The 23,464-nt window shown below is 37.7% G+C and overlaps 1 protein-coding gene across 1 annotated transcript in view; it reads right to left on the bottom strand.

Moving 5' to 3' along the window:
• Window positions 1-6,461: 6,461 nt before the first annotated feature.
• LOC122401370 overlaps window positions 6,462-23,464 on the bottom strand; it is a 113,689-nt gene continuing 96,686 nt past the window's right edge. Inside the window, exons 2-14 of the mRNA XM_043403451.1 lie at window positions 19,008-19,140; window positions 13,088-13,187; window positions 12,887-13,017; window positions 9,324-10,514; window positions 9,027-9,243; window positions 8,836-8,943; window positions 8,678-8,769; window positions 8,529-8,592; window positions 8,089-8,426; window positions 7,887-8,019; window positions 7,544-7,804; window positions 6,738-6,857; window positions 6,462-6,638 (exon numbers count right to left, since the gene is read on the bottom strand). Coding sequence (XP_043259386.1) covers window positions 6,462-6,638; window positions 6,738-6,857; window positions 7,544-7,804; window positions 7,887-8,019; window positions 8,089-8,426; window positions 8,529-8,592; window positions 8,678-8,769; window positions 8,836-8,943; window positions 9,027-9,243; window positions 9,324-10,514; window positions 12,887-13,017; window positions 13,088-13,187; window positions 19,008-19,087 — 3,012 coding nt within the window. The 5' untranslated portion in view covers window positions 19,088-19,140. The remainder of the gene's footprint in view (window positions 6,639-6,737; window positions 6,858-7,543; window positions 7,805-7,886; window positions 8,020-8,088; window positions 8,427-8,528; window positions 8,593-8,677; window positions 8,770-8,835; window positions 8,944-9,026; window positions 9,244-9,323; window positions 10,515-12,886; window positions 13,018-13,087; window positions 13,188-19,007; window positions 19,141-23,464) is intronic.

The raw sequence follows: 23,464 nt of genomic DNA, 5'->3' as shown, positions 1-23,464 counted from the left end.
CCTCGATTTGATTCTTCTTACTACTTGATGGTACGCACGAGCATAATTCGAAATGTAATTAGAAAGGGCTTGGCAAGGATTGTTCTTCAAAAAGTTTCACCTTAATCAATAAGATACAAAGATTAATGCATATACAGGGTGAGGTGAATGTGCCCTTATTATATCACAGAGAGGCGTAACAAAAATATAAAACAATTTAAACTTTATAGTACTTTTGTATGAATCGTACACTCATGCAATGGCTACGCGCTGCGATTCGTCCCACAATGTTCGTCGCAATTACAAATCATAAGGTGTAGTAATTGTACGAATCGAATTTTGTAATTAATAACTAACGAATTATTTTAGGTATGACTATTACGTTACAGCAAAAAATTATACCAGTACAATAAAATAAATAAAAACTTACGCTATACTTCGTTTTAATTAATTTATAGATAATCCTTGGAAATTACGAGTAACGTTTAAGGAGGTCTCACAAAGTAAAATTGGTAGATAGAAGCTCAAGGCTTTCTCTCGGAAAATTTTGCTTACAATAAACCTTTATGTTCTCCACTTTTTGGAACAATAACTGTTTTTACACTAGTCTAACGCTCTGCTGCTTGTTATTCTAAATCACGAACACAATTATACGATTTTGAAATTATACTTTCCATCGTTATTCCTCGCAGCAATTCAATAAATGCTCCTATTTTTTACCTGCAACTTAGCGATAAAAAATCTAAATTATTTACATATTTACTTTATGTAACAAGTTGTAGAATGATATTCGATTTAAAAGAAATATCTTCATCCACCGATTTTTCTTCTCCACGAGATCCTCGACCTTCTTCTAAGCCTTTAGCTTTGCAAACACGTGCAATTATGTATTAACGTAGAATGTACAATGCCATTTTAGAGTATTACTTGTAGCAATTAACCAGTAAATACCATAATTAAGCAACGAGATCGATAAAGCGTATGAATTCAGAACGAATTTTAACTATGGTACGCAAACACCAGCGTATTGTTAGGTACTATCAGGAGTTATCATATCTGTTGTTTGTGGTACGAATCGCTTAGCATTATTATTGTCATCATCATTCTTTTTTCCTTTTTTTTTGTTCTCCTTTATTCTCTTTCTTACTATCATTCGCGCTATCTATCTCTCTCATCCTGTCTGCCATTTCGATCCTGTCTCTCTGACCCATTTTCTCTTTCTTGCTCGCACACAAACGCGCTCACATACGCATACATACACGCACACACTCCCACACACACATTCTCTCATTCTCTCCTTCTCGCTCCTTTCTCTCCCCTATATATAGCTAGCCTTTGACAAAACTAAATTCTGGTAAACGAGAAGCAAGCTATTGAACGTCATCAATATTGTTCTCTCCCTGTCTTCATTCTGCGCCATATGTAATATATTCCAGTTTAACAGTTAAACTTAGTATGTATCGTAACATGTACGTACACAGGCACAAACGTACGCACACGCACACATACGCGAGTAGACGTGCGTGTGCGCGAATGTGTGCACGCGTGCGGGCCACGTAGGTATTAAGAATAAAAGATTAGTTTTGTGCTGATGTACAACAGTGTTAAATGATAATTCGACTTACATGTATACAGATTATACATACGTACTACGTACGGTTTCGTGTGTACAAAGTGGTACGCGAAAATGCCTTGATCAATCGCGTTTCGTCGCTTGAGCTTAGGCGCACGAAAAATAGCAATTTACATTTATGCCCTTGTAAATTTCCTTTTCTGCAATTTTTCTTCTCATAAAGAAGTACGTATGGATCTGTTTGACTTTAATGTTTGTAACAAAAATTGCATACCAAACATATTGTAGGGAGAAAGAAAGATCTCTGACAGGAGTTGCTAGCCGTATTGGGTCAGGCGTTGCAGCAGGGAACATCACCCATTTGATAATCTGATCATTTATGAAATATATCAAATTTATTCATTGATTAATATTCAGTATTTAAACAATTTAATTAAACAAGTATTTCAAGGGCAGTTTTCACTCCTCGAACACAAATATTTAAAAATAAAAAAGAATACGAGTTTAATAAAAATCGAAGATTGTCAATTGATCGATGGTCCTTACGAATAAAAATTATCCGACACTGTCTGCAATATTCGTTGTCTTGAATTGATTTTTCTTTCTCCCTGCAATACATCATATTTATCAAGGATAGGCAAGAACTCATCTAGACACAAGGCTTTTAATAACGAACAAAAGATGAACAACTTTTGATTCGTTATTTTTCCAACGTGAATTACAATCTGAATTATGCAAATGAACTGCTATACAAAATTTTTATTCGTCATCTGTTATTCAAATAAATAAATTCTAGACGACACGACTCACGCGAAAAACTTCGAAATGAATTAATTGCGTGAGTCGAGGACTTATTGTACTTAAATAAGTGTTGATCGATGACAATATACTACAGAGGGAAATGACTCAACCGATTGAGTGTTCTAAATGTTGGAATTTGTTTTTTTGTCGTCGGTGGCTCACAACTAGAGTCGAGCTAATTTTATTACCTAATTAGGAATGCAAATTTTAGTTTCGTTCGTAAATTCATTCATAAATTACAATCCGTTAACGCGTGCTTTTAAATCGACGTTCAAACAAGGGAAGCCGTGGCTAAAAGCTAGTTTACGAACGAATCTAACATTTTTATTCGTTATTCGGGAATAAAAATCACTCAACTTTGTTCGTAACTCGTTTGAAACTGCAAATTCCTGGCTAAATGATCACAGTACAATCGCAACAAAAACAAGTGGATGCTCGATACCACTTTTTCCGACCTAAACATCAACATTTTGCGCTGTTTCAGTCTCCTTGTTTGCAAAATAGGGAACATTTCGCGCGAAGGCACGAGACATACTGTGGTGGAATAGTCAAACGGCGTGGGTGGGGATGAAGTTTCAGCAGTATTGAGCGGTCTGTTGATTTCTTTTTACCCTTGTCGATAACAGAAAGAACGATTTCTACCAATTGGATCTATTTGGGTCGTCGGTGGATTCCTTCTTCTTAAGTTTTAACATTCGAAAAACGATCGTCGGTTAATCTATAAAATCTACCTCTCGTTACGAACAAACTCGTGTTCGTCGTAACAAGGATAAAGTTACATTAGCATTTACACACCTTTCTCCTCGATGAAAGATCGACGTTGACACTGTTGTAATTTACAAAATCGTTCGCGGTTCTGATCCATCGTACGAAAAACGGTTAATCACGATCGTTCTCACGGATCACTTTGTACGAAACGATGCAGAGATACATATCGTCCACGATCGATAATTTACGAATATATTTATGGAGTTAATGAGAATTCAGCGATATTAGTCCCATAGTAAGTTGGCGATAGAAAAAACCTGAATAAGTTCATAAGTATGGATTGAAATAGTCGGCATTTATGACAAAAAATGTATAGTATAGAGTGTAAAATTTTCTCGTAATCGTATCTATAATGTATAGATGTATATGTATGCATATATACACGTGTACGTGTGTGGATGCGAGTGTGTGCGCGTTCGTGTACATGTCTGCGTGTATACGAAGGATTAATTTGTTAAGTTTTATCGTGTACGAAGAGGTACAAAATTTACAGGTATAGAATAGGCTATGAGGTCCGAAAGGCTATCTAATTCGTTCGATTTGCATCTGACGATCCCGTTGGTCGTAAATAACACGAGGTTTTCCACTTTCCGACGCGGCTACGAACTTATCAATATTACGATTTCGGTGTTCAAAAAGAACACAAAACAGTAGGAATTAGCACAGATGACACAGAAATTAGGGATTCCGTATTCTTGTAAAATTTTGTCAGTATGTTATCGAGCGAATAATTGTCGTTCGATGTTTTTGATTTTCCATTTTTTCCATATAATTCCAAAGTAGTTCCATTGTATATTTAATTGCCAATAATATTATTCCCAGTAGCAGCATCGTAACCTCGAACGTCCAATGGAATCGTGACGGAGCAAATTTTAGGATCAAGTCGACGCATGAATTTCAGTGTTAAATTCTACCTCTCAATACAAACAATCAACAGTCGTTTTGCATCGACCCTGCATTGTTTAAAGATTGTATAATTCGGCCGAGCGTCAAGTACTGTCACGAGGAGGGGGAAGGAGGAGGAAGAAAAAACCGACGAAGTCGGTTTTGAAAAGGGGGACGAAACGATAGAAAAAGGGGGGCAAAAGTCGTGGCGACGAGGAAGAAGAAGAAACGTTTTGAAAGCGAAAGAATGATCGTCAGCCGTTAGGAGAGAGAAGAACGCAATCGAGGATCGAGGATCGATCTTCCACGTTTCGAAGAGAATGCTCTGCGCGTCGAGTACGTCGTTAATAAACTCTGTACAAACATTAACAGTCCATTGGGAACAACAACGTTTACATTTCGATAAAACCCTGAATCAGAGCCACTATCGTTCATAAATTCTTCGACATCGCAACGTGTCCAATAATAGCGACGAATCGTCGAAACGTTTTTTAGTTTTCTCCTTTCTTCTTCCGTGACGTGGGGCTCGTGGTTCGCGAAACAACGAGCGAGATTCAATTTTATACGCCAGCGATCGGAGAACGAAAATCGTAAGACAAGCGAATCGCGAGATACTTGACGATTAATCACGAAACAATGATGGTTGAATCGTTAAATAAGTTCATCTCTTTGTAAAAGGAATAACCACTTAATTGATACGTCTTATGCGGTTTAGCTTATTGTTAGATTAACGCGATACACACAAAATGCTTCAATGAAATTTCTGTACACGCAAGGAAGGTTCGATTAAGATTTGCGTTTCAAAATTCGTGCACGTTTCCGGCGAACGAGAACAAGTCTAAACGAAATCGTCGTTCGATCTTGCTAATTTATATCGGTGCGCTTGATTCTCTTCGATTTATCATTTTTTTTTTTTTTCTTCTTTTTGTTTCGCGCTCAAGTCATCTGATTCGCCAACAAACGAACGAAACGAATGGGGGACAGAATACTATCTTTCTTGGCCTTGACGTTTGTCGACCGTATATAAAATATTAATATACATATTTGAGCCTCGTACAGGGTATCTTATAGTCGTCGCAAAGTTCGTTCGAACCTTCCCCGTGGAGGGACGCACGATGCGAACGACGATGCAGATCCATTTAGAGCCTATAACGATTTGTGCCTGACGATGATTTTTGATATCGATACATCAGTCTGAAATGATTGATACGTGCTCCGTGTTTCACGCGCGTTTAGCCTGTTATTTCCATATTCCCGTTGCACCGAACGCGAAGGTGTAATCGCTCCTCGTAATTTGTTAAAGCAAATGCACCATTTCGACCACGGAGCCGTCGTTTTGAATCTTACAGTAGGTGACACAACATATCATGCATTTCCATTTAGTACGTGTACAACAGGATACGAGATCGACATTGAAATTTATACCACCTAGTCGGAAACGGTGGATCGTAGACTGTTGGATTATCTTGTTCTACCTTCAACGTGCGATGTTTATGTACCGCGCGTTCAAGTACTTCCTCTGTTACAGTATAGAGGAGAACGGTTTAATGTCGGAGTCACGGAGGAATAGTCACGAGGGTAATTGTTACGTTAATAGAAAAATCTTTTGAGTTCGCTTGAGGCCTTAAACGTGTCAGCACCCTGTAATTTATAAGTTTGCAATGTGTTTTAACGAAACAAATACGATTGTTTCTTTCATAATAGTTATCGAACGCAATGACTACAGCTTCATGCTTTCATTGTGTCACGAAAACGGATCGTAAGATCAGACATTACCGTTCTCCATATCTGCGACGAAATTATACGACACTTATGATTTTACATATCATAAATTATTCAAAGCCTTTTCTTAAACGCCGATCGATAAAACTAAGATCTCTAAAAATAAGATTACAAACACGTATATTTCAATCCTACCAACGTTAGGAACTCCGAAACGAAAGAGATTTTCTGATTTAGAATTTTGTAAGATGAACGATGCGAGAAAACTACGAGACGGAAAATATATTTTTGGAAAAATTACGCGAAAGTAATTTGCGAGAAAATTAAGTTTGTTTTATTAACAACGCGCAGTAACCTGTATGTCTAATGATTTCAGTCATGCTTTTTGATGATTATTTGTATAAATATTTAATAGTTCTCTAGTTCAAGAATTTCCATTTTTCTTACTCTCAGTGTGAATTTTGAACGATAACATTCTCTAATAGGTTTATGTAGTCCTAATATCAGGAGACCATGATAGTATCTTTGTTTCTTTGCCAAAGAAAACTTGTAAATTTTTTTTGAGATTCTTAGATTTCATTACTGGAAATGAGTAAGACCATTATGGACGAGCTGAAAAAATCCCTGAAACAGAATGTTTCACAATTTTACTAGGTGCCTTATAGTTTCGTCGCAGAGTGTACTTGGAATCGTTACAGATTTTCGATCTTATGTTGCATCCTTCGTGTTCGCTTCACTTCCTGAGCGGATGCCACATGGGGACAGGATGCCTGAAAGCAGCTAACATTTGCTTCCAATGGTGAAGTGCTCTTCCGGTCGACGTGGGTCCGACGACGATGTATCCGACGGAGATCGGTTTCATGCCTTGTTCGCTATTAATTTCTGCTACTTTCAATCTCAATTGTATACTCTGAAAACAGGAAAGCATATCGAAACGTGATTCGTGATATAATGTTTCGTTTTACGAAGATCGTGTAACGTTCAAGCGACAGAGAAAAATAATTCGAACCTCCAGAATGTGAGTGGGCACATTGAAAATAATGAACTCGTTGAAAATCGGATTATTCTCTCCTTTCTTTATAGATGTCCTCTTCTTGTGCACTTTTTCTCCTTGCTGAAGTAAGTACACCTTTGTAACATAATAAACATTTAATATATTTACAACAGTCTGTATCGTTTCTTAAATTAGATAACGTCAATAATTAAGTGAAATTAATACAATGTCGTTTATCGTATGCATTTTCAACGTTAGTACGATATTATGATAGTTGGTCGATTTTCATGTTCGGATGTGCAACACAGTAAAATATAATTTTGAGGCGTTTGATGTCGTATTAAGACCACGAGCAGTTAGTACATTTACCACCCAGAAGGTAATATATTTTACTATTTTATACATTTATGACATAATATGATAATTTTGTAACATGCTAATGAAAATATATGTGGATTAAATAATGAGATTATGTGGTACGTGGTGAAAATTCTGTAGTCGTATTGCAACGACGATGAAAATGAGAATTTGATACCAAATTTTGTCCGGTTTTTTACAAAAAAATTTTAATCGTTCAACCGGTTGGATGACCGAATTTGGTAGGCAAGACATACTACATATTTTTCTCAGAAAACAAACAATAAGAATAGAAGTGAATATTGAAAAATTCATTGCACGTATGCTATAAGAAAAGTCGTGAAGATAAATGGCACTAAAATAACATTTTATGTTAAAAATTCTAACCGATATTTTAAAAACGTTGATTCAGTGTTAAGACAATATTACCCTACAATTTGTATGCTGATATTTCAAGGACGTACCTTAACAAAAAAGTCCCCGGGCACGCTACTAGCTCCGCGTAAATTCTTAGCTTTTACAACAACTAAAGTGAGTCTTTCCGCTGTTGGCGAGTAGCTCAGAGAGAACATCAACTCCCCTAATCGTGGCGACGGCATATACGATCCTGCGAGTTGCAACCAGGTCGTTGTTGTGCCCGTACCCCTTGGCGGAGGTTCGAGCGGTAACGTAGATTCTCCAATAAGAGTCTCGTCGCCACCTATACTGGTCTCGTCGGAAAAAACCTTTGGGATTCGATGTACACATTGTTACAATCGATCATCGAGAATTGGATTTATTTTATTAGACGGTTTCGTCAAGACCTACTTCGATAAGAAGCGTTCTACCCGTGGGACCACCGTGAAGGCCGAACAAGAATTTCTCCTGATAACAGGGCGACGAAGTTCCTCTGTAAGTCCTAGTTTTCCAGGAGGATTGTCTGTCGGGTAACAGACATACCCTGAAAGAGTAATAGTTCCTCATTAATTTACGTTCAAGATTCCGTTTCGATTAGATAAGGGAATCAAACCTGGCGAAAGTGTCCCTCGCGGGTTGACCGTCTGGCGTCACGAGATCCTTGGCTTCGCGAACACTGACCACGAGATCGCCCTCGTTGTCGAATCCTCGGCCGCTCAATCTATCGTACTCAACTGTGACGCAGACGTATCCGGCGATAGGTCTCTCTTCGAGGTCGTTAAGAACTACGCTAGTCTCCGAGCACACGCTCTCGCAGCTTATGGCCCTCTTCATGACCGATTCGTCCGGTGGAGGCTCTGGTTCCGGACCCTGGGGCCCACGACGACTACCGCGACTGATTTCATTAAGATCGTTCAATGTGTAATTCACCTTGAAAGCGTCCTCCCAGTTCTACGGATTACCATTGCGTTCAACGATTATATTTTACAACGTACTCTACGGATTCGTTACCGTTAACGCGGCTACAAAACGGACGAAAGAATAGCACCGCACCTGAGACGATTTTCGCAACAACAGCTCTTCCTGCGCGGCGTAAAATTCTTGGCTATTTTGTTTTCTGTAAAACGAGTTGATCGATTAATGTATTAGTGTTTTTCCTAACGGACAAGATCAACAGAATCGATGCATACTGGAAACTTAACGAGTCAGCTTCATCCAACTCGTTGAGTTCGCTGAGAATACCGTTCTGCCTTTCCATACTTTTCCTCCTCTGCTCGATACTATTCAGAATGTCCTGGAATCAGTTCTCGTTAGATCGTAATTAACGTGCGTAATCTATTTAATTATAGAGTCCCCGTACCTCTGAGGTTCTCGTGAAACTAGGATCGGACTCGTAGCTGCATATCTCTTGATCGTGATCCTTAAGCAGCAGCGGCGAAGAGGGGGGATTTTGTAAACTATTGTACACCTGTTGAAACGACGTAGCACGATAAGGTAACGCGTTCGAACAATACCCTAGTGACCATTTAAATTAAACGTGTGTGTCCGTACTTCTTGAGCTGTTCGGTGAGCCTCCAAATTAAGCTCGGGACTGTATAGATCCAAGCTACGCCTGGAACCGTCGGGACCTATTACGTCGGCGTCATGTTCCGTATAAATATCCTGGACTTCGTCCTGCAACTGATTGCTGATGCTGTCCTCCACCAGCGACGGTGATCTCGACGGAAACGTGAAACATTGGACTTGCTCCGGCGCGGAGAGGACTGAGCTACGGTTATCGTAAGCAACAGACAACCGTTAAATCATTTTCCATGTGCTCCGTCGTTACGGAGAATCGAAGTAACCTACTTGTAAAATTTCGACGCGTCGATGTAACTTTGCGATGTGACCAATCTGAACGCGTTAAATATTTTCTCCCCGGTGGTCGGACCGTTCTTTTTTGGCACGTCTTTCGGCGGGTCGGGCGGCGCGGGTGGCGGCGGTACCGGGCTGGAGGCCGATTCGCTGTTGAATTTCAGCCCATCGATCGACTCTGGAATCGTGTCGTCGTACAACACGTGCTCTTGATCTTGCTGTCGCGCGAGCTCATTCATCGAATCGTAAATAGGAAGATCGGGCAGGCTCTGAATGTATTGGGAGACCTTCTGCAGGCCCTGCGACTCGCGAAACAAATAGGACGAGCCGATGTCGTCCTGAAGAACGTTGGAACTCCTGAAGGGCGTCATCTCGATGCTCTGCAACTCGTTGCTCTTGTGATCGAGGTTGTTGCCGAGATTCTGAGTGCTCTGGAGCATCTTGGACAGCGCCTCGTGCCCGTATATCGATTCCATGATGGTCTGGCTGGCGGCATTCGAAGAATTCGTCATTCCGAAACTGCTCTGCGTGACTCTCGAATCATTCCTGACATGCTGGCGTATCATGTGACTCCTTTGCACGATGTCGTAGCTACCGTAGCTCGTGTTACTCTCCTCGTCCCCTTTACCGTCCAAGGTAGCTATAGGAGCACCGTCCACCCCGTATCTGATCCTAGTCGACTCCATGTTGGCATCGAATTGTCTGTATGGATTGCACCTGGCGTCTTTCCTTCGCTCCTCCTCGAGGTCGTATCTCAGCCTCGAGTCCACGTGATTCTGCGCGCCGTACGGAGTCATCTGAATGCTCTCTGTCACGGATTTCGTGGTATCGTCCTCGAATCCAAACGGCGAAACGTGATCGTTCGATGTTTTGTACAGCCCGTAGTTCTTTGGTTTCGCTTGGAAATGAAAAAACGAGGGTCCGGTCGACCTCGAGGGAATCGACCCTTGTAACGACGGCGGCGGAGTTAATGGGCCCGGACCAGTCTCCTGCATTCTCAGGTAGTTTACGGTGTTCGTGGTCTGAAGGGGCGGAGGCCTTGGACGAGCCGTTGATTTTGGCGGAGGCGCTGGATTTGGTTGAGGTATTGGATTCGGTTGAGGCGCTGGCCTCAACGGTTGTGGAGGGATCGTGCTTCCGGTAGCGCCCAGAGGCGGATGTAGATCTCTGTCCACTGGCTCGAATCTGCAAATATCCAAGGATTCGCGCTGTAGAAGGATTTTATTGCTCTTGGCTTTTCCTCTTCTCGGTAATCGTAAGATCGTTGTTTCGAATATGTTTTCTATCTATTTTATTCGTGACCAAATTACTGGTCTTTGTTGTAGATTATTTACTCTTTGCAAAGCGAAGAAAATGTTTATACATATAATTCGTATGATGTTTTCAATTGAATCCTTTAATCACGTATGATGAATTTCTTTGTAATCTTCAGGAATAATTTAGTTATTTGAAGGGGTATTCCAGGACGAACCTTTGAAAAAACAATTTCTTTTTTTTGCATTTTCTTAAAGAATATAATTTCAAAAATATATCTGCAGAACCTTATGCCTAAACTCCTAGAATTAACGAAGTTATGGCTATTTAAAGGCGTGATGGTCAACGTCATTGTTATAGGGATGCAAAACTGTAAAAGTCCATGATATCTCAAAATCTACTTGACCAATTGGCTTAAAATTTAAAATGCACATTCAGCACATGTATGACTATAGCCGGTATTAGAATTAACCCAAAATTTTTACTCTATCTTTCTTTAGGCTCCCGAAATTTAAAAAAGAACATAACAAGATTGATAATCTAACTTCAAAGTATTGCCATTTGTTTAATTATCGACGTTTTTCTTTTGTTCTAGTACCAGGTGTAACCAAACTCATACTAATTAAGAATCTTTCACGTTTTCTTATTTCAAACAAGCAGAATGACCGGAGTCATGGACATCGTGAGACGACCTTTTTCAAAAGCGACTATGTTTGAGAGTATACAGTGCCACCAATTTTAACTCTTTGTCGCTCAAAAAATTTTAAAATATCACTGAAATATGTAGAAATAAACCTTGTAAATTTAACTGCAAAAAATGCTATAGTTTATTCACAGAAAATTCTCCAAGAAAGTCTACAAAAATGCACTTTACACTAGAACACCCCCTTAAAAGGTATAGAAGTTAATTTTTCTTTGCAACAGATATTTAAAATGTTTTGCCATATTTTTCCATTAATGTTATTCTTTGTTAATATTTCGAAAACAAGGAAACATATGTAATAGAATAGATAGAGTTATTAAATGTGATTTAACTAAAAAATCGATTCCAATGCTGAATAAATAATTATGGAATTGAATTTTTCACAACTAATGTGTATAGTTTGGATTATGTATCTAATTGTAACACTTTCAAATATTCTTCAATTTATTTTCATCTTTCGTTATACGTTGTTTCGCTTCACATCCACTTACTTTATAATATTTATTTTCTATTTATTTGCATCCAAGAGGATTGAGAATCTTCAATCGAAAACGTTATACGAAATATATTAAATATTTTGTTCCACTCGGAAAGATTAAACAGCATTTTATCTTCGTAACAATTTTATTCGTGTTTCTGGATGTAATTTTCCTTGATTATTCTGTAACAAGTGGGATTTAATGTTTGGAGTATATAGTGATTATGCATGTTTCACTGATAATATAGTTTCGTTCGAATCATAAATTCGGTCTTAATTCGGCGAGCATTAATTACGATTCCCCGAGTTCCGTGTATAGAAACGCTCGAGTGAAAAATATTTCGCGCGCAAATTCGATTTTAATGTGTAAGCGATCATTATAACATATCGCACGTAACAACGTTACGGTTATTTAATAATAATAAGCACCATTCGAGTAGAGCTGTTAATGGTTTCATACAATTATTCTGAGTGCTCGTAGTGAAAAATTTTATTATCGCGCCATCAGGCGTCGGCGCTAGACACAAAATTGCCAATATCGGGATAATACTTCGACGCTGCCCTTTATCGATACAAAGTTAATATATAACACTTCAATCGTTTCGTAATTAATGACGACATTCCGTCGAAACACTTTCAACCACTTTGTACAGAAATCTTTTACACGCTATAAAATATTCTTTCTTACAAATTATTGATTTCGGATGCTGTCAAGATTATTACCACTTTATAAATTCCAACTATAACTGATTAACCGTACATTCTCAGTAATCGTATTGGTTCCATCGCATCCTTGACACACCAAACGCGATGAAAAACACATTTGGTGTTTCGAATCCTTCGGGGGTACAGCTCAACAAGTTTAATAAGAGCCTCAAGGCTCAAGGGTGAATAAGTAAGTGGCAGTGATGAGATCAGGCGATTAGACTATCACCTAGGTCCATAGTCTAGCTAACGAGTGTCGTCCAATACCATTTAAAACGCGTAAGACTATGGAAGGATGACAAGGATTACCCTCAAACCGAGCTATACAATTCTCTTTACGAGTTTGCTTAGAGTACGTTTCACTAAGTATTCGACTCAATTGTATAATACACCCTGTATCGTTAGAGTTCGTTTTACCTGGTAAAAGCGCCTTGCTCGTTGAGTCTGAGATCGCTGTCGCTATGGAGCAATTGGGATGCGTTTCCAGGTTGTCGATACAATCCAGGGATCGTTTGCGCCGTTGGATATTGTGCTTTTACCAAACCAACCTGCAAACAGACGCAACAAAATGATTGCAACGCGGTTACGTGTTTTTTTTTTTTGCAAGATTATGTATACCTTCTCTTCCCGCGGTGCCCACAACCAGGACAGCCTCTGTCGCCACTCCTCGCAGACGTTCCAAACGTTTCTAGTGCTCCATTGCCAGCCAATGCAATACCTGAGGCGACATTGCATACAAAGTATTATTACGTTACGCTTTTCCGTTAAACGCTCGCAGGCTTTCAGATGCTGCAAGCTGTTATGTTAGATGCTGCGGTCGATAATCATGTTTTCATAGAGAAACTTTCGGGACAACAGCCTGGGAATTAGATTACTGGGTCACTATGCTCGAATACTGAAAATATTGATATTTAATACGAGTAGGATTGCCGTTACATAAAATTTTTGTCGCGATAAAAATCGTCAACGATCGGAAATTATTTTCGTTTTCCTTTTTTTCTTTTTTCTGTATCCCGACACGACGGCGGAAAAGTGTTTGGTCACATGGATCGCTCGACCAATGGGAGACTAATAGCGTACTCGCAAGCACGCGGGAGTATGCTATTATTAAGTGAATAGAGACGTGCGCTCGTCAAAGAGGTCACAGGGAAAATCAATTTTAGTAAGCGCTGTATTAAAGGTAAAATAAAATTTCGCTCCATTCCCGGCTAACAGTCATTTTAACAGATCCCGCGAGAAGGAGGCACGTAACGCTTTCTGCCTCAACTTTTGTGTCCCATCGTCGAGCGATATTTATTTTATAGCCCTGTATTAGGTGGAAACGCTCGATAAAGACCGGTTATAAATTCTAATTCGCGTTATATACCCTTTAATGCAACGTCGATTCGACGTTCTACGTAGTGGCCTGCGTGGGCCTCCGGTTAACCGTCGTCGTAAATCGAATAGTCGTTAAACAAAAAAAAAATGCTGAACTACGGCAAAATGAAACGGCGACAATATCGTAAATCGTGATTACTTATAAAAGTATATCAATTTTAATAAGCATCAAATTTAACAATTTTCTCAAACCTTAAATACATATTTTATTTTATTATAGCTTTCTGTGGAAAATTGTTTCTATTACTTAGTACTTCAGTACTGGTGATAGAAATAAAACTTAAAAAATAAACAAAAAGAGAAATACTATGAACAAACCACGAAGAAACAGAACAAACGTATTAGAAATAACTCATTTGATTCTGAGAGTAAGTTGAACTCCATTTTAATGTAATGACGTAACAGCCTTGGACGAGCTACAAAAAAGAAAGATGGCAGAGGATGATGATAGACTGAGGGATGTAATAAAAGGAGGAGCTTGTTTTGTTTGAGTTTTGTAAAGGAAAAACCAAAGTGCTCTATATTGGACGCGCGATAAAGAAAACACTATTGGCTGAAGAAGATGAAGTGGTAGTCTCACCTCTGATTAAAACTTATGGGACTTTTATGTGGTCATAACAGTCATAACAGTGACTTATTTATAAGTGACTTTTACTAGGTTAGTAGAAAGTAATTTCCTTAATTGATTAATTTAAAATGTGTGTGAAATATTGTTATTCTTCAAGGCTTTAGTAACAACATCTACTTCTGAATCATTTTGTAAGATAAAATAGTCTTAAAGGGGCTATTATATTGTGACAGTATAATTGTATTTTCTTCTTCACTCTTTACTAGAACCATTACTACTAAAAAGATATAATTGCTAGATAATAGGCAAAGAGGTTTCCAGATACGTTTAATTTTTATTACAATATTTAGAAAAATGTTATTTATAGAAGATGTAAGAAACTGATTGCAGTAACCTCGGTCAACGATAACACAAAATTAATTCCAACGGTGCATGAATATCGTAAATAAAAACTTGAGGCAGATTTCAGTTTGCAATTTCACATTCTGTCGATGTTACGGTGGCTCGTGTTTCTCTTTGAAAGGTCAAGCTCGGCGTTGCGATATCGGGAATATCGACTCGCTATTACGATTGTTACGGTTTTTTAGATCCGAGCGTCGTTTCCGCGGAGGTTTAACGAATCTGACAACGACTATCGCTTCCAGGTATATTTTAATATTTCTCCGCGTGGGTCGGAATTGCTCGGAGAAATGTCTCGCGTCTCGCTTTACTCGAAGAAGAATAAACTCGCGTACAGAAAAGGGTAGATAAGACGTCTTTGATACAATTGGTGGCTGAATGACCCTTTAACCTGTTGCATGTGTAGCGTTTACCAGTCTTCAGGAGTATAGTGTTATGTAATGCGAGAAAATACCGGGATACAGAAGCTCGACTAAACGCCCACGACCAGAGGCGTTTTGTACCAATCGTCGTGTTTAATTTTGCAGCCATACGATTCATGAGCATCGTGTAAATACTTTCGTAATATGTTCAGAGTGACCGCAAAGTAAATGGTTTGTTTGCCAGTTCGTGGTCCTCGTGATTTTAAAACCGATTAATCGTAATAAATTTTCAATTTGAGTTAAAATACAGTGGGTGAACAAATTATTATGATCGCTTATGTTCACTTTAAACAACAAGGCAATCGAAGATTAAATGACCTTAAAATGAAAATCTACTGCACTGCTTTCAACAACGATTTAAATTTTTCTATACATTATTCAAAAATTGTTTAAGTGCAGCAGCATTCTTAATATAACTGAAAAGGAAGCGACTCTGCGTACCAAGGGAAGCTGAAAATACAGAATACAATTGATTTTACTTGTGTCAGTTTTTATAAATATAATTACATGTTTTTCACTGATCTCAAGACTCTCTAACTATGAATATTAAATAATATAAATTATTTATTTTTATCTGTGTTAATAATTTTTGACACTGTTCTCCCTTCATTGCCACATATGTATACAACAGGGTGTTCGGCCACTCCCGGAAAAAATTCTAATGGGAAATTCTGGAGGTCAAAATAAGACGAAAATCAAGGCTACTAATTTGTTGATTGAGGCTTCATTAGAAAGTTATGGAAACATTTCTGTCCACACAGTATATTTTCAGTAAAGAATTTTTTTCTCGATAGTGCGTAGGATTTTGGAGGTATGTGTATTGATAAAAAGTGATTGCAATTGACTCCTGTAACCAAAAATAATTTTTCCAAAACGGTTTAAAATTTTTTAATTTTGTCGCCAAATTGGTCCACCTACTCGAATTTTTTTCTCGAAAGTGCGTAGGATTTTTGAGGTATATGTATTCACTAAAAATAATTGCAATTGACCCCCGCAACCGAAAATAATTTTTGTAAAGCGATTCAAAATTTCTTTTTTTTGTCGAAAACTTTAGGCACCTATTCCCTGTCGATTTTTCTTAAAAATTTGTTTTTCATTTTTAATCAATTTGTTTGGCGCTGTACAGCAAAGTTGTCTAATACTTTTCTGGAGGTACTCATAAGCTCTATTTCAGAAAACAGTTTAATTGAAATATATTCACTATTGTAAAAGTTATCGACGTTTGAAGATTGGGCCATTTTTATGGGGGTTTTCTTACTTCACGGTGTTAAGGAACAACTTTTCGAATATTCTTGAAATTTCTAAATATTCTTCACTAAAATACGCGTTGTTTGCCTTTTGAAACATTAAGATCCTCCAATCCGTTCAGGAGTTATGACGTTTTAAACATAAACATGAAATTTCAGGGAAACTGTCAGAGATATGGTCAGACATGAAATTTTCGGTAATGAATTTTTTTCTCGAAAGTGCGTAGTATTACGGGGGTATGTCTACTCACCAAAAATGATTGTCATTGACCCCCGCAACCGAAAATAATTTTTCTGTGAATGATTTGAAATCTTTTTAATTTTTTAATAACTTTTTAACGAAGCCTCAATTAACAAATTGATATTCTTGATTTTCGTCTTATTTTGACCTGTGCAATCTCCTATTATAATTTTTTCTAGGAGTGGCCAAACACCCTGTATGAATTTAATTTCTCAAATTCTCGAGTAATTTTTTTTTTATAGACGAAAAGAATTTTTAGCATTTGCTTTGTTACAATGCTTCGGGCAGAAATTAGGGTCTATGATATTCTGTAATCCCGGAAGCCAAAGTATTTTACCGCCTCGACAGTGATTGTACTTCTGCGTAGCAGCGCTTAAAGTATCGAAGCTGGGAATCTATAATCTCCTGATCCGAGGATCACGAACATTTTTTCTGCGCCCTGACTCTACCGTATTAAAGGAAGTAAAGGACACGGAACATCCGGCCTTCTCAACTTTTTCGAATGATAGAAGATCAGATACTAACGATCTCTTCTTGATACCAAGTCGGTATATTTGATTGTACGGATGTTTTATCTTGCGATTTTTTTTTGTGCAACCCTTCCAGGAACTTTCTCTACATCCACGACAGTACCATCATAAATATTAAATATTTGAAAAATCTCTACCTCCTCTTGGAAAAATTAACGGTGTTCTAACTATCAAGCTAGAACAGTAGATAGATAGTCAGATACTTGTAACGTAAATGTTACCATCGCGAGTTCCTAATGCAAGCAACGTACCAGATACCCTCCATTGCTATACTTTGTCATCGCGATAACATGACGCAAACTGATTTTAGCGATAATTCTTCGCACGAACGATTTCTGTTAATTTTAATCTCCCATACTATTAGGTAAAAATAAAAAAAAAGAAAGATTCTATTTTTCCGGAAAAGGCTCGAGTTTAAAAGGCAAAAAAATGGCAGCGTTCCTCGCGAGCAACTCAGAGTTCGCGTTCATATTGAACCGCCATAATCGGTGTTCCAAACTCTCGAGGTCAACGCGATAGGGTTTAACGATTTCTGGGTCGTCGACCTCGCTTAGGAATTGTCACTATCGACTTCCCACGATTCAGACATTTGTGCAATTGCGTGTCGTAACATCTTCGTTCTTATCAATTCTCTTGATACGGCGTCATCGTTACACTGATACGAGCTTTAACTCGTCAGAGGTGTAGTGTCAGATTTATGAGATCGATACGGTCAGTTTATCCAGAAAATTAATTCTTCTTTCGTGCCAGGAAACTTTTACTCGAATATCAAACTTTTGTGTGATAAATTAATCGCATCGCAAGTCTAAGACAATGATAATAAACAGATGGTGGTAAGAACAATATAAATATGATTCCGTTTATAATACAATTCTCTTTCGACTCTTCGATTATATGTAGTCATAAAAATTTGAAGCAACCTTCGATCGTAAAAGTAAATAAATAGTTGCTTAAAAGTACGTATATAAATGTTTCATTGAAAAATATAATTACTGTTTGGATCAAAACATTTTATCGCTACAAATAGTTAGGAATCTCTTGAAAGAAACATTAATTAATTGATATAGATTCTTTACGAGTTTACAAAAAAGTATCGAAATTGGAACAACTAGATAATTAATCTCTAGAAGAGAGATATTCATAAAAATGACGACAATTTATATTTCGTGTTTCCTCGAATAGAAAGAAGTATTACACTTTTCGAGTTTTTCTGAAGAGTGTAATTACTATCTTACAGTATGCGTAAGTGGTGACCTTTTATCATGAAAGAGTAAATCTTAAATGAAATAAGTAGATATATGTGTGAAAAAACAAACATCGAAGATTGCTCACAACGCTTGACAGTGTATATTTGTAATTTCTTTAACAGAAACGAGAAGAACGAATTTCGTTTAGCACGTTTGTTACTAAACGCACCAAGTTTGCATCGAAAATAAGTGTTTTAACCAATAACTCGAGCCTTTGCCGATGAATAAAATACGTGTCCCTCAATGTTGTCTACTTGCAAATGCTTTAAGTTATATTCCTCGTTAAAACTATCGAAATTTCAAAGCGTTACAGGCATTGAAACGTTGAAAAATTTTGTTAACAATTGCTGAAAATAAGAATATCGTATGTAGATCACATTTTTAAATACGTTTCGAATAAACGGGAAGACATACGACGACTTTATAGTGTTATCGAGGAATAGGATAGTGTTCAGTGGTTGTTCAGTACACTGACGTACGGGATGGTTAAAATCGTGGTGCAATCACCTTCTGCACAGCGCCAGGGCGGCGCCAGCAATGACGACGATGATTAACGCCACTCCAAGACCGGTGAGTGTCCAACCCATCCTTCTTAATACCAAATCCAGGCCCAACCACAAATCCGATGAAACCGCCGAGCCTGAAACACACGAAGTAAATCCATGGAAAGCATGATCCGATTACAGTTACAGAACCAAGATTACCCGTGGATTAACGATCCTTACGGGTGCCCATAGTGTGCGTACATTCGATATGACGAGTAGGTTCGGGTCTCGACCTACGTACGTATGCACATCGATACACGTCTTCGAGGGTATAATTTTACACCCACCTTAGACAGAAACGAAATAGTTTGTTGCACACCTCGGTAGGGTAACACACTTTGTTAGGGTGAACGTAACAGTAATTGACAAGTTAGAGAAGATGCGAAATTAAGTTGGGATCAGAAACTTTTAATTTTTTTGACTGTTATATACCTTTTCAAAAATTCAGAAACGTGCACACTTTCAGGTAGAATATCCATGATTTTTTACTCGATATAATAAAACAAATGGAGCTTAAACTGTAAATTACGATTTACCAGCTACCCTAATAGTAGTAACTACTAAGTAATATAATATAAAATCTGCTAACCACTCTAAACAACAAGATCTGTATAATTCTACTTTGTCTGGAAAAGATAAAAATGATGCATCAATAATATCGATCGATTTAAAAACTAAAATTTAAATATCATTATACAAAACGTATAATGTAAATAGATAATTATATGTGATTGCTGATGAAAAGCATTTGATATTAAATACAGGTAAAACGAAATATTTCACAACTGGCACATAAAGTGTGCCCAGTATAGACTCTAGAACAAATCGTATAACGTTAAGAATATTTATACTTAGCAATATATGTGAACAACGAATACAGAAGCTTTCAAAGTTTGTACTAGTTTTTTTTTTTACCGAAGTTTGACATTTAGGGCAAATGTAAGTAATTGTATGTGGGGTAACATTGCCGCAGTACAGTTCGTGATACCACGTGTCGCACCGAACACACTGAATCATACCGCCTTACCATTTTTCATCGCAGACGGCGCAACACAAGCACTCGTACCTATTGCTTTCTCGTTTCCTCTTGCGTTCGACCTCCTCCTTCTCTGCGTTCATTTTTAAACAATTAAAATCTGAATTTATTAAACTTATGGTTTACAATTGCATTCTAAAAATTTTGAAAATAAAGTAATTGGTGAATCGAGTATCGACAGGCATTTTCTAGTAATAATAATAAGATTATTTAAAACATAAATGGAGAATGAGATGCTATTTAGAAAAGTATAATCATCGAGCAACACAAGCATTCGTACTTATTGCTTTCTCGTTTCCTCTTGCGTTCGACCTTCTCTTTCTCTGCATTATCATTTACAATTGCAATCAAGAAATTTTGAAAATAAAGTAACTGGTGAATCGAGTATCGACAGGCATTTTCCAGTAATAATAATAAGACTACTTAAAAAATAAATGAAGAATGAGATACTATTTAGAAATGTATAGTCATCGAGTAATCGATATCCCATTTAGGTTCACGTGACACAGTGTTCGATATTCCTGATAACATTAATCCAGAAAAGAATGAACTGTCTTTTTATCTAGTCATTGCAAAAGAAGATAAATAAAAAAACTTAATGCTTTATTATCAGTATGCTTTATTTCATAATGTCGAGACGAGGCAATATGGCCGCGAGGCTTACTGTCGAATATCTTTAACATGGCAGAGTTGCTATTTTCGTTCCCTTCACTCGTACGACACTTTAAGCGGATCTCATATTGAATATTTAAGTTAAATTCTCTTTATTGGCATCTTAACGATATCATCGTAATACTGAATCAAGTATTATAGTTAGCCTTCGTATTCACCCTTAATTTTTCAGTCTGTTCTTTTTCTGTTCTCGCAACACGTTGCACCTCCGGTGCTTGCAAGTATTCGCCGTTCGAAAAAAATAGATCGATGGCTTTTATAGTTTCATCTTCGCGAAGTGTTCTCGAGTTATCAGCGCCATTATCGCGAGAACTTTTTGGACGACGTAGCCGTTAACTGCTTCGTAAAATTTGTCGGAAGTGGTCGGTGGCCAGAAATGTCGATAGAAGTTAAGGGAGCGATAAAATCTTCCCGAAAAGTTTTTTGACGATTGACGCTATTGCGGCCCCGGGAGATGAAAGGATATTCACGATTCGTAAGAAACTTCGTGGCAAAATTCGAGCTCCCATTCGCGGCGGTTTCGTCTTTGGTTACGTCGCGAAGGGTCCATAATCTCGTCTTTCAACCTGGCTGCATCGCGCACACGCGTGTGTCCGCGTCTTCAACGTGTCTCGATGTGCGTATACGTGCACGTGTTTGGCTGAATATACCGCGTTGCGAATATATGCGTTATGTAGAGGCATGCATATGCATGGATGAATAAGTACATAGTTCGTAGACTAAAGAAGACTGGATAACCCTCAGACGACTGCCCTTAACGCCGCATGGGTAGTCTACCACGAACCAGAATACGTGCTTCGAACGCGATTCACTAGGAATATTTAGGGACTAGCAATTCTATCACTTCTCGACATGCACTATCTCACGTAAAAATGTTTCGATAAACTTATTCGTAGTTAATTGCAACACTAGATTTTTAGACTATTTTCTTTCGAAACAAGTATTTCATACAATTTTCTCCGTGACTCGTGATACATCCAAACGTAAATCAGCAGAGACACAATCCTTTAAAACTTGCCCTGTCCAGCCATCCCTGTTTCTGCTCCAAGAACTTTGCAAAGCTTAATCAGCGAAGAATGAAAACGGATGGAATTATTTAAGTTTCAATTCGCAAACAAGATGTTCTATGTATTCTTAAGGATTTGTAAAAATATCTCGTTCATTGAAAAGGTGTAATACTTGATGCAATATTTTTACGGTGGATGTCTTAATAATTAGTCATATAATGTTTTCATAGCATATAATTATTATGTAATCGTTGTAGTAGTTAACGTTACTTTTGTTTTAGGAGATCGAATCTCTTATTTGTCGAGATATCAGTCATTATTATCACAATTGTAAATGAAACCTTTGAGAAAAATACATTGTAAGTTAAAAAGCAAGCAATGCTGTTGCAGAACTTCCTCAATATTAATTTAGAGCACACCATGAGCTCTCAGAACAATATAATAAATATTATTTTTTCTCATAAGGGTAATACGTAGAGATGGTCAGAATTATACCTTAGTCTACGTATTATTGTGAAGCTTTATATTTCGAACACATTCGAAAACATTTTACTTCCTCTTGTAAGTTCCATTAATCAGTCACATATCTACTATGTAGAGATAAGAAGATGTTCCAATGATCGGTTACAGTATAATTTCCTTCTTATAGATTCAACTTCCCACAGTAGAAAATACTATAACAAATCAGATCTGGTAGAAAACATCTTATCTCTGCACATGATAGTTATGAAACGCTTTGTATATTTATTCACGATTTTCGCGGTTTCGACACGATTTGAATATTCGAGGGGTGGGCATCGATCGACGAATTAGTTTCTCGTTGTCACGTATATAGAAATTGTATACTTATGTCCGAAAAAGATGAGCAGAGTCGTCCGGTTGCTGCGACGCGTGGTAATGCTCCCCTCTTATCTCAGACGTTTTGACACAAAGTACATGTGGCTTAGCATAGTCATGCACTCAGCTCCTTTCAAAAAAAAAGGGGTGGCAGGTGGGGGACGGATGGAAGAAAGTGCACCCCAGCGTGTGTCTGAAAAAATAGGCCAAGCCAGCGGAGTCGGTGAACTTTGCTCAGATGCTTCGACGGGCATTCAACGAACAGCAGCAATCCGGATGGTTTTCCCTTCGAAGAAGCGATCCGCTTTTGAAGTGGAACAGATATATACACGTACATATGATTTAGCTCGAAAACCGCGCACAGACACCCGCACAAACGGTATTTATAAATACGATTTCTCGAAAAAGGTTTTTAGAATCCTTTCAACCCTTCAGTGTTCCTTTATAGTTTAAAGATGTTTTGACGCCGAATTTCTATTCGAATATCTATTATTTAAGACAATTATATTCTTGATTTGTCGATTCATCGACTCTGGAATCCTATATTGCAGTATGATATTCCCAATTATCTGCAATAAAGTGTATTTATGCTCTGTTAATAGAATGTAAAGTAAAAAATTGTTCGAGTAAATTTTATGTCAGAGTATACAGACTCTAAGTTATGTTAAGTAGATTATAAATGCGCTATCGAGGATTTAACTTGTCAGAATCGAATTAATTTTATAGGAGTTAAACGATGAAATATTATTCTGTTTGACGTCTTGCGAATGACGGGAGAGTTAATTAAAAAATTACGCGAAAAGAAGGATTGTATAAATTCTTAATAAATTAGCAGTAAGAAAGAAATCTGAAGGACACTAAAAAGAG

The sequence above is a fragment of the Colletes gigas genome, unplaced genomic scaffold, assembly GCF_013123115.1.
Source record: "Colletes gigas isolate AHSC1104 unplaced genomic scaffold, ASM1312311v1 Colletes_gigas_Sc00024, whole genome shotgun sequence".
Lineage (NCBI taxonomy): Eukaryota > Metazoa > Arthropoda > Insecta > Hymenoptera > Colletidae > Colletes > Colletes gigas.
This window is presented reverse-complemented; position numbering and strand designations above follow the sequence as displayed.